Below are 12,500 nucleotides of genomic sequence, written 5' to 3'. Positions count from 1 at the left end.
AAAGTCAAAAGAAGTGAAGGACAACCTTACTGTAAGGAAAAAGTGTAATTTCATATATTGCCTAAGTTATCTACTATGATAAGCTATCCATTTCTAAATATTGAGTGCATTTAGGTCTTCATTTTAAAATGGCTTACAGATATTGGTTTCATATATTGGAAATACATGAAAGATTGATTGTCAGCATAAATTTCTGTGTTTTATGTAGTGTTTATATTGTTCCTACTTTTGTCATTGTTGTGTTTATCATGCTGAGAGTTGTTGGTGTGTTATGGTATATCTTATTTTTCCTTTATTTTTCTAATTCAGTCATTTGATATTACAGCAAATATATCTGTTATGGAGACAGTAGTTTTATAAGAAGTGAAAAATTGTGGTGACCTATTTATAAAAAAAAAACTTTAGACATAATTTTACTTGTAGATATTTTGCATAGTGTGCCCAAGAACATGTGTGATTGTAACGTGTGCTTTCTACATTTGCAGCGTGAACGAGGAGATCTCTCCAGTTGCATCACTGTTTTTAACCGCTTCACTGCCAAGCTCCGTCAAAGAGACTGCTGCCCTCTCTGTCATAGAGACTTTCCATCTAAAGATGAAGTCAATCAACTCATTGAGGAGGTATGTTTGTGACTAGGTACAGCTTTGTATTATAACAGTTTCCTGAAATTGGCCTACTGTTCTTGATTTGATTTGGTTTGAAGAATCATGCATAGACCATCCATTTGTTTTGTGTATACCATGTTTTCCTTTAACAATTTGCTTACATCCAACATATTCAATTAGAAAAAAATGCATGTGACACCAGGCTCTTAACCATTAGTTGTTAAAATTGCAAAACATGGTATTTGAATAAATGTTCAATTTTGTGCTTCACAAGCATGCAATCATAGTGTGTCTATATTGGGTTCACTCCCTCTCTCTGCAAATGGGGGGGGGGGAGCAGAGAGAGGGAAAGACACACTTCAAGTAAACAGACTATTGTGTTAACTTGTTAATGATGAAGACATGACAACACATCATGTGGTGGCAGTGCTATCCCTCCAGGAATGTGATATCATGTCATGTTTATTTTTTTATATATGGCTAATGCACAGGTGATCATGTGTGTACAGCCTAGTCTCTATAGACACTGCAGGTGTTTTTAGAAATTATTTATAACAAAAATTATAGGAGTTATGACTAGTATAAATGAAAAAATGGATAAAAAACATTTTTGGCTATGTAATATTTCTGTAGTTTTTAATTATATTTTTATAAAGTTTGATCTGCCTCATGAAAACATTGGCATTGCCAAAATTCATCTGTTATCCATGATTACTGAGTACATCCAAATGAGTGGATGGTGAGGCAGTTGATGGCTTTACCACACATGACATCATGCACAGAGAGGCATAACTTTTCATTCATATGCAAGAAGAGGATGAGGTCTGATAAAGGAATGTGAATGAGAGGATGACTTGGAGTGAAATGGGAAATTATACTGGACACCAAGATTCCCCAAATCATATGCAAGTTCCCAGAAGATAAGGAGAGAGACATCAGAGTGGAGAATGTTTCCCAAGGGCACATTAATTACTAGTTTGAGTCATTTAATGGCTATGTGTCCCTCATGTCACTCATCCTCATATGGCCTGTGTATTGAATGCTTGCAAGCAAAAAAAAAAAAAAAAAAAAAAAAAATGAATGTCACATATGATCTGGCATTAGTAAGAAACTTCCTTCTTTATTCAATAGCCAGTTATTTTTCCCTTTTCTTACTGTATTTCAATATTTGTGATTCACTTTAATGCTTATAAAGGTAATTTCAACTTTCAGGCATAGTGTCTATGGTGGGTTATTTCTGTGTTGTACTGCCTTGCATGTCTGTCTGGAACATGATATTGAGAACTCCACAACCAGTTAAAAGTGAAATTAACTAATTTTACCATAAAAGTGCCTTTTTGGCCGTTTTTCAACTTTAACCCGTTAACCCTCTCTGGACGGGTGGTACACCACGGGTACCGCGCATTCAAGGCCTGTTCGCTGGGTGCCGTCATACGGCATCGCTTATTTAATTGATTTAGGCCTATGCGTTCGAGAGCCCCGGCATTACAAAATGCAAGGCTGGAATGCCCCCAGCATGAATGGGTTAATGCTGGGTGACAAGATATCACGTCGAGTGGTGGCAGGATCAGCCGCCGGAGACAAGATATTTTGTCATGGTTATCCTCCTGGCTGGCGCACTAGGTGATTGGGCGTGTAGCACTTCTTGCCAGTTTATAGCTAGTGTGGGCAAAAAGCCTGAGGTGTTAGGCTTACTCGTTTGAAATACTCGTTTTGATCATTTGGAACCCACAGCCCCATCGGCAACAGGTTAAGCGTTACACAACAGTTTAAATAGAAGAATATGAAATTGATTTTTGTTTTCTTTTCTTTCTTTCAGCTTGAAGGAAAGGTAATTAGCATTCCAGGCAAATTAGAGGAGGTCAAAATAAAACTTGATAAACAAGAGAAAGTCCATGACCAGATGATACAGCTTAAACCACAGCGAAACCTGGCAAACAGTGCCAAACTGGAACTGGACAAGATCAGGTATGTGTTCTTGTTTGTATAGGTCTTAGAATTATTAGAATTGGTAAACTTTTTATAGTGGTTGTTGGCAAAGGAAAAGATGTCAGTTTTACAGATACCACACATGAAATAGGATGTCTGTGCAAGCCCACATCCTTGATAAAAGAAACATGCCAAAGACAAAGCTGGAAAGTGCAAAAGCTTATGACTGTAATGAATTTGGTAGATTTACTGTGCTTAAAATTTGTAACATAAGTTCATGCTAAAAAATGTAAAGCCATTGATTTTGGAATATCAAAATTATTTATCATCCATTTTTCAAGAATTTTGTTAGTTATGAATATTATACAAAGTAATATTTTCATCTTTATGCAGTCTACATTACAAAGCCACTTCATTGACTTGCCAACTTTCTTTAGAGCCCAGATTGAAGAGGAGATGAAGGAATTAGCAAAAGTAGACTCTGACCTGGAATCCCAGAAGGAAATGCTGGACATGACTCAGGGAGACGAGGAGATGGCTCGCCAGATTCAGCCAGATGTGATCACCATTGAAAACAATATGAGGAAGGTTAAGCAGCTCAAGGATCAAATTGATGATCTCCAGGCAACTTTAGGAAGCTCAGGTATGGGTATCAGTTTTTTTTTTTTGTGAGATATTGCTCTCTTAGTTATGTTCTTGTTTGATGTTGTTGCTATTGGTATTACTGTTGTTGTTGCTGTTGCTTCTTATGAGTTTTTTGTATCACAGATGGAGGAATGACCATGGAAGAAGCAGTAACCAAACAGAGTGAACTGGAAGATAAACTTCGCAAGTTGCAAGGCAAAGTTGAAGAATTACAAGAACAGCTTCAGGAGCACAAGGATTGTCTTCAAGGACTTAAAGACCGCAAATTAAGACTTTCCACACAGGAACTTGAGGTGTGAGAACTACTGGATATTATTATTATCATCATCAGTGTGTGTTTTACAATCTGAAACTTTTAAGTGTAAATTCAAAGTTTATGTTACTGAACTCATTGGATACTTATTATCATTATAGCTGAAGACCAAGCTTCAGGAGACAGAGAAACTGAAAGAAGACGTTGCTAAGCTGGAAGAGGAGCGGAACAAGCTCACTGAGGACATAGAAAAGGCTCAAATGGAGATAGCACCCTTCAAGTTCCAGATAACAACCAAAACTTCTGAGAAGACAAAGCTCATGGCAGAAAAAGACTCTTGGATTGACACTCAGAATAACAAGGTTTGTTGTTGGACATAGTGAACAGGTTTTTTCTTTTCTATATTTTTCTTTTTCCCTGTAGAGTCATTGATAGGAAGTTGTACTGTAATTGATTAATTTTCTCAGATTTCACTATCTTCAGGTAAACTCCAAATACAGTCTTCCATATTATTTTGATATTGATTTTAGATGCAGTGATGTTACTGTTACAATCTGTGGTATAGGATATTATTATTATTGATGAAGTTTACTATCATTACAATAATTTTACATATCTTTTTTTGATAAAGCAATTGTATTTTTACCATTTTAAGCATGTATTATTGATGGCCAATAGGTAGGCACCATCCTCGAGACACACAGAAAGGCAAATGATTTGCATAGGAATATCAGCTCTTACATTTCAAGAGGGGAGGAGAACCGGCTAAAGGAGATTCGTGAAAAGGTTTCTAGTCTACAGGAGACTGCCTCACACTTAGAGGCACAAAAGAAAATGGTTGATGAAAAAAACCGCGACATTGAGAAGCAGCTTGCCAATCAGAAGGTAAGGAGGAGAAAGCCTTCTGGGCATATATTTTACTATGATTATTATCTCTTATGTTATGTATTTTCCTTTACCTCTTCTATTTCTTCTCTTCTCTTCTCTTTAAGGGGTGAGGGGAGCTAGATCTTTGTCCTTGGATATGTTATGGATGTATTAGTTGTAATATCCACATGTTCATTGAATGGTTTGTCTCCCTCTAGCAAAGGAAACGAAACCTAGATGATGAAAAGAAAATCCGAGAGAAGGAGGTGGAAGCCACGAGAGTGCAGAAAGTGATTAGAAATCTGGAAGAGCGTATAAGGGGTTTCGACTACGACAAGCTTATTGATGAAAAGACTGAACTTCTGGAGAAGTCTAGTAGAATAGACAATCAGGTAATGCATGTGTCAGAAATAAAAATTCTCTGCTCTTGGCCGTATTTATCAGCATTTCTTATTTGGTAGTGTTCTTTTTCATTATTTGTTTATGTAACAAGAAAAATATATTCAAACGGAACTATGTAGAATGGTCATATATGGGTAGAGTCCATTACAGGACATTGTCTGGCTTGAATAGGTTAAGTAAGTAAATGATTGATTAATTCATTCTATTATATTTCTATTTCCCATTATTTTATTAAGATTTGTAATTAGGGTTAAGTCTTAATTGCAACACAAGAACCAAGGTCATTGAATTTCAGCTGTCTCTGAAGACATAAACCAAAATGTGGAATAATGCATTCTATGTCACATTTCCCTCATTCCTTAAAACATTCATTAATAAACAAATTTTCTGATTGTTGATTTTCTCTATTTTAAGGGAGGCATTCTGGATGGGCGTCTGCAGGAGGTCAACAAAACTATACAGACACTGGAAAGTGAGCTGCGAAGGAAGGAGATCCGAGATGCTGATAAGAATTATAAGCAGAAGTTTGTGGAGATGAAGGTGAGTGAAAGCATACATTAGAAAATATGGTATTTTGATGATTTCTTACTGTGTATGATTCCGACTAAAAACCATAAAGCAATATAATTCTTTACCAATTTGAAATGAAACAAATGGGGCATTAACAAGTGTGGCATAGACCACAAATATATATTTCTAGACACATTATTTGTAATGCTAATGCTCTAAGAATTTATGAAAATGCTTTTTTTAGTATAAAAGTATATATATATATATGAGTATATTAAATCATTCAGCCTTCAGGTTTCATTCATCCTCTAGCCATCCCTCTACTCTCATTCATCCTTAGTTGAACCATTCATCTGCTTAAGAAGCACTGTTCTAAAGGATATGAGAGATTCATGTTTTCTATGGAAATATTTGCACTTGTATAATTTTTCAATTGTAATGTACAATTCTACCCTAATTTTATTATTCATTTCAGTGCACTGATGTAGCTGCAGATGATTTGAACAAATACTATAAAGCATTGGATACTGCCATAATGCGTTTCCACTCAGATAAAATGCGCACAATCAACAGCATTATCCGAGAACTTTGGCGCTCAACCTATAGGGGTAATGACATTGACTACATTGAGATCCAGACAGATGAGACTGAGTCCCAAGGTTTGTGTTTATCAGTTATACAGAGTGTTGTAATCACCAAAATAAAAAAATCAGATTTTTTTGGTTGTGCAGATATTGACTGCCCTTTTATTCTTCCTTTCTTCTGATTTATATTGCTTTTATAACAACCATGATAATTTCAGGGGCAGACAAGCGACGCACATACAATTACAGAGTTGTGATGGTTAAAAATGGCACAGAAATGGATATGAGAGGACGTTGTTCTGCTGGTCAGAAAGTCCTAGCGTCACTTATCATCAGGTAATATGGGTAACGGCTTATGAGTGGGGGAGTTTATAACATGCCTTGGGATAACTTTTGGATTGTGTGTTTATACATTATCAGTTTCAAGATTTTCTTAACATTACCATAGTAGTATCAGGTCATTAGTGTCATTAGTTGCAGATCTCCTTTCCATATATTCTGAATTTCATCTTATTGTAAACAGACAAATTGCCAATGGTGTTTAGGGAATCGGGCAATTATTTTTACATATTAGATTATTGTTATATATGAATGAATTATTTTAGACAAAGTGAAATGGATGTCTTTTATTTCATCTTGTATATGATTTCAGAATGGCCCTTGCAGAAACATTCAGCACCAACTGTGGCATTTTGGCACTTGACGAACCAACCACAAACTTAGATCGTGAAAATATTGAGGCTCTTGCCCTTGCTCTGTTAGAGTAAGTGTGTTTATTGTACACAGTCAGAATTATATGAATGAAAAAAATTTATCTCTCTATTTGAATACATGTGTATTTGCATATCTCTTTCTCATTCTTGCACTTGTATATTTTGCTCCAGATTTTAAAAAAATAAACATTTTTCTTGACCTTAGTAGTGTCTTTCCATATAGATTTACATTATTGTTTTCTAAAGATAATATTTGACCATAACTTCACTAGCACAGTGTGAGAAGTATATAGCTTTCACTAAGTAAAGATCATAGGAGTTTTGTCTTTAACCATTCTGAGACTGGCCACATCTTAAGATGTTCAGCCTTGGCTGGGCATCTGAAAATGTTATGTGTGTTCTATTTTTTCTAGATTTATGGTATGAAATATGAGTTTATATGATACATCAAATTAGCTTTTGGTATGATGATATATTTACACAGCTTAAGAAATAAATAACTTGCAATTTCAACAAAAGCAGAATGCAGTATGACAGTGATCCAGCCCCACAAAACATTCCTGTCACGGAGGGTTTAGACAAGCCTGTGCTAGTGTACATGAACTAATGTTTAACTTAGACTTCTATATATTCCCTGTCTGACACAGTATAACTTACAAACATATCCCTGTTTGCATCTTATTTTAACATTCATTTAAAGAGCACAACTGCATTTCTCCTTCAGTATTGTGAATAAGAGGGCAAGTCAAGAAAATCTGCAACTGATTATCATTACACACGACCACGAATTTCTGGAGAAGTTGGGTCATCCTGATTACACTGATTATTTCTCCCTAGTTGAAAGGAATGACCGGTAAGTGCTAGACAACTCTCTGGTTGATTCCTGTTAGGATTTTTAATGTTCTCATCCTGAAATACTCTTCATATTTAAATGTTTATGTTCACTGCTTATAAACAACATTAAAAATGAATGATGTATTTATATCACAAAGTTAATTAATCATCAATTAGATTGTGATTCTTGTAAGTTATTAAAAAGGAAATAAAAATTAAGAAACAATAAGTGAGTGAAGAACTACATAAATGCTTAAGAAAACTATTTTTACTTAGTTCAGTCTTTTATTCTATGAGATTTTATTTTATTGTACTGTTCTTTTTTCAGGGGATTATCCACAATCACTCAGAAGGAGATATCACAGCTTTAAAGCATCCCTTTTACATGAATTATAAGTAAATGATAGCTTTTCTAATTGTCACAATCTCTTTGTTATTACCTTGATGTTGAATTGTTAAAGTATAGGACATTCACATTTTGTGGAATGGAAACATCTAGACTTCAATGTTTTAGTTTACCTTTGTAGATATTTTTGTAATAGCACATGCTACATGATAAAAAGTTTAATTTGTTTTTACTATTATCATTATATCCTAAACCTACTCATGAATAGTATTAGAGTACAACATGAAATCTTGATTTCATGTTCTGGCATATAACTCTACTCAGAATAGAAATTTGAAAATCTCTCTTGGCAGTTTATTTATATTATATAAAATAAGTTATTTGTCTTTCTAATTTGTTTACAAAGTAGGCATAGCTAACTCCAGTTTCTAAATAAGTGCTATACCTAAAAAAGGGCTAAAAGTGGATACTACTTATTTATCATGTAAATAAATAAAGTATATATATATAATTCTTTACAAATCTGTTATTCCATACAACCATTCTATATTTTCTTAAACTCTCAAGTGTTTCAGCAATTAAATCAGCCAGAACAGCAGCTGTTAATTTTACTTTTCAGTAATGAATGCCAGATATTAAATAACCTGTACATTATCAACACTATCCCTTGGGTAAAAATACATTGGGCAATTTAAGTCTTAAAGGAAGCAATCCAATGCCTATTCAGTGTACATGACTTGATTTTCTGATTTATAACAAGGTATTGTAATTATCATTTTTTTATAATTACATGTTTACAGAGCTAGCAGAGCAGATAATTTCTTGTCATTATCTGTTCTTTTTTACTGAATTAAAGTCATGAATATTTTTTTTTCCCTAAACGACTGTACATTTGAATGAAACCCTTGGAATTTTATCCACAGATATATCCAACTATGTAGTTTTTACACCCTATTATTAATGCAGAAAAGTAACTCCTTAATTGAGATATAAAGCAGATCAGATTGGAACAGGCTTCTTAGTCTGTGTCTGCAGATTTTGTTTCTGAATATGTATGTTTTCTTTAGGGAATATGATAAAGGGTAAAGGTCAACTTTGTATAAATCACATTCCATGTTATTCCTCTATTAATCCAGGAATAGTGTCTTATCCTTAATGCCACCTCTGAGGTTTAGGAGACATATGAGCACACAAACTCAACTTTTTAAACAAGATGGATTATATATTCAATATTTACATATTATACTCTTAGTCCTTCTGAGCATGTTCTCATCTTGAAGTAGATGGTGCCCTGAGTGCATTGGTGTATGGGAAGTGTGTCCCTGTGAGTGTTCTCCCATAGGTTACTACTACTACCCCCATATAGTATGTCAGTATTACCTGTTCATTGTACTGAAATATGTATAAAATATAATAAAGATGTACCAGTTGTTTATTAAACCATTGCGGACAGGTGTCTTGACATTCATGACACAGGAGTTTTTGGCTTGACAGCATGTTATTTTCATTAGGGATGCTTATATTTTTTGTATTTGTTCACAACAGTACACAAATATGAAAAAGATGAAGTTGCTTTTCATCTTCCCATAAAACAATAATACTTTTATCACAATGAGTATAAAGAAAATAATGAGGTGATATGGACCCTGTACGACAAAAATTAAAAAACACAAAAAAGGCTCTATTTTCCCAATGAGTAAAAAAAAAGAAAGAGAGTAGGGGAAAGTCAAGGTATATTGTGTGAATTTGCCTCACTCTGAAATAAAACCCATCCTGAAGACAGGGCAGGCAAATCTATCTCTGTCTACAATGGTTAAATTAAACTACTTGCATTCTGTGATGGGTTTTCATCATCACCCTTTTTGTAAGGTTGTGTCACTACAAGATGGTTATTAAGCTCACAGGAATTATGTCATTCCAGTCTCTGCATAATTTCATGAACAATTGAGAACTCCCTTGGACCTGTATATGTACCTTACTAATACCTGCTAGTCAGCCTAGGTCTGCATTATTTAATACCAACAAGAGCCCCCCTGTTCTTGGGGCTGTTTTAGCATTAGCACCCTTATACTTGTAGGAATCTAGAAAAACTGATGATTTTCCATCACACTGTCCACCACACTGTTGTTGGTTGTTATTCTTTGCTAGACTTCATGGCTCCCCAGTATACCATGTATTTGTCTGCCACTGCTGTGACATTGATGTTGGAGCTGCTCCACAAAGATATCTAAATGACTAAACAGATAGTTTATGACCATGATGGCTGGTTACAACACGCTTAACGTTGTATGCTAGCACCGTACCTGCCTGCCATCATAGAACCAAGAAGTTGCTTAACTTGATGGACCCTTCAACTGCTCATCCCATTTTTGCGTGTCTGGATCTCTATTTTTCTTGGTTGATATAGAAAGTAAACATTATTACACTGCCAGTATAGGGATTGATCCAAGGCAAAATTAAGCAAAGACATGTGATATGACACAGACCTCTGAAAAAAATGTTCGAACTTCAATTCCTAACTTTTTCTAAGTACAGGTCAAATCAAAGAGCAGAAAATCAGGAACAGGGAATCTATCATCCATTAGGATGCATTTAGCATACTGACAGCCATCTGAAATATTGTAAATATTCTCTTCAGGTGTCTCCAAATCATGATGAAATCTGCTTAATCCATGGAATGATGTCGATACAACCCCAATACCAATAAGGAACTATTTGATCCCAATCACATGCATTAATATCTGTGAGGAATGCATACAGGACACCCTGAGGTGCAATTATGAGATGGAAAAACGCACTGCTTTCCCTCCTCGTGATGAGAGATCCCAGACTACCAGCAAGCTGGCATTTCCTCAAGTGATATCTAATATCTCACAATATTATGGTAAATTGAATGGCAAAAAGATGTCAGCAACACGTTCATATTTGTATAACATAGTCTATATCGATGATGACCCACACTTTCCACAGCAATGATGCGCCATTACAAGACCAGAAAACTCACTAAATAAGTCGTTTTTTTATCACTACTTTCTAGGCTTAAGTGAAGGATTGAGGGCGACTAGCTGTTGTAGCCTTTGTTGGTCAGCTGTTGCACCTCACTCAGGCGTGTTAACCTGTTGTTTCTACAATGTACATATTCACATGGTTCTTTTCGTGTTTATATATTAAACCTCTAAAGGAAACCCATATACAGTGCTTGAGCTCTAGTGATAGGATTCCTACTCTTAGGAAACCAGCTCATAAGGTTTCGCCCCCTCAAAAAATATGCATTTACATAATATGAAAATTACACATCTCTCTCTCTTACACACACACACACGCACACACACACACACACACACACACACACACACACACACACACACACACACACACACACACACACACACACACACACATATATATATATATATATATATATATATATATATATATATATATATATATATATATATAAGTGTGTGCGTATATGTATTAGTTAATCATCTTAAAACATTCTTCATAAAAACAAGAGGCTGTATAAATCAGATCAACTTGAAGCAAGATATGGTCATAAAATAAAGAGTCTAACACGCCTTGATAATTCTCATGTCTACTGCGATAAGTCAGTTCTGAATTATGACAACAGGATGTGGGGTTTTCATCACACAGTTCGCTGGGAGTGGCGTGGTCACCGCAAGCAGTGGGGTGAGGCTGAGTAATCATATATCTTCGACACAGACCGAGTTATGGGCGGCACATAGAATGATTGAAATGATTAATAACGATGCATTCTTCTTAGTGGATAGTAGGGGACCGATGGACTCACTTAATAGCAAGAGCACATTATTCACGAGTGCCGATTGATTGCTCATAGGTTTCGAGGCTAGGAACGTGTGATGTGGACATGAAAAGTGTTCTTAAGCAGGCAAGGGGCAATATCAAGAGGATACAGTTAGACTATGATGAGATTAGGAAAGGCGAGTGGATTGAGATTAGCGAAACTCTGCAATCCTATATGCATCTAGCGATGAACGCAGATTTCGCTTATGAGAAGTCCTAATTCTCTGTGCATATGAGAATTATGGTATAAATATTGTTGGGAGTTAGGTGCTCCGACATGTGAACAGGAGAAAAAAATGCAGGGTGTGTAGGTTACCAAGGTCACACACTTTAGTACACTATATCTTACAGTGTCCCATGCTTCAGATTTACAGAAACGCAGAGATAGGTGGACTCCCCGAAGAGGCTTATGGATGTTAGGAAATAGCCAGGTAATGACAGTCTTTAAAAAGTACAAACATTTTGCATCAATTACATAACTAGTTGACGATTGTGTATATGGGCCTGTGCCTTTCCCTCTGTTCGGGGTATTATAGCCCGAGCAGAGTTTTATTGAAATGTATGATACATCCTGTTGAATACAAATATTTTTCTCAATATTCTGATATTTTTTTCCCTCCAGGAACCTACCTATTTCTTACATATATGTGCGTTACATATTCAAGTATGACTATGTGACCTCAGGAGAGGACTTATTATACAGATGAAAAATCATAGTGTTATATCGATATGCTCTCTTGAGATGTAAACATTTTACTGTATGCTTATGATTAATCCGCCTTTTGTACTGTATACATTTCAATATGTTGATAAAGCTATAAAGTTTTGTAAAAGATATGTGAGCCCAAAGATCGATTGAGATTATGGTGAGAACAGTCTATGTTACCTCATTTTTTAAAGATGTAAGTAACCACTTGGCTTAATAAACTTGTCAGAGTCAGAAGTCTCTCTCTCTCTCTCTCTCTCTCTCTCTCTCTCTCTCTCTCT

The 12,500-nt window shown here is 35.4% G+C and overlaps 1 protein-coding gene across 2 annotated transcripts in view; it reads left to right on the top strand.

Annotated features, from left to right (window-relative positions):
* Window positions 1-7,916, top strand: part of rad50 (DNA repair protein rad50) — a 24,644-nt gene extending 16,728 nt beyond the window's left edge. For both annotated transcript variants that reach the window (XM_086548111.1, XM_086548112.1), the window contains exons 15-28: window positions 1-31; window positions 486-620; window positions 2,425-2,573; window positions 2,972-3,177; window positions 3,303-3,472; window positions 3,594-3,794; window positions 4,111-4,317; window positions 4,518-4,691; window positions 5,116-5,241; window positions 5,687-5,870; window positions 6,014-6,131; window positions 6,448-6,558; window positions 7,233-7,361; window positions 7,671-7,916. The exon at window positions 1-31 is cut by the window's left edge and continues 58 nt beyond it. In XM_086548111.1, coding sequence (XP_086404237.1) covers window positions 1-31; window positions 486-620; window positions 2,425-2,573; window positions 2,972-3,177; window positions 3,303-3,472; window positions 3,594-3,794; window positions 4,111-4,317; window positions 4,518-4,691; window positions 5,116-5,241; window positions 5,687-5,870; window positions 6,014-6,131; window positions 6,448-6,558; window positions 7,233-7,361; window positions 7,671-7,713 — 1,984 coding nt within the window. In that variant the 3' untranslated portion in view covers window positions 7,714-7,916. The remainder of the gene's footprint in view (window positions 32-485; window positions 621-2,424; window positions 2,574-2,971; window positions 3,178-3,302; window positions 3,473-3,593; window positions 3,795-4,110; window positions 4,318-4,517; window positions 4,692-5,115; window positions 5,242-5,686; window positions 5,871-6,013; window positions 6,132-6,447; window positions 6,559-7,232; window positions 7,362-7,670) is intronic.
* The last annotated feature ends 4,584 nt before the right edge of the window (window positions 7,917-12,500 follow it).

Source organism: Penaeus japonicus, unplaced genomic scaffold (assembly GCF_977035675.1).
Source record: "Penaeus japonicus unplaced genomic scaffold, GWHDUDI00000001_assembly GWHDUDI00000020, whole genome shotgun sequence".
Lineage (NCBI taxonomy): Eukaryota > Metazoa > Arthropoda > Malacostraca > Decapoda > Penaeidae > Penaeus > Penaeus japonicus.
Note: the sequence above shows the minus strand (reverse complement) of the source record. Positions and strands in the feature narration are given on the sequence as shown.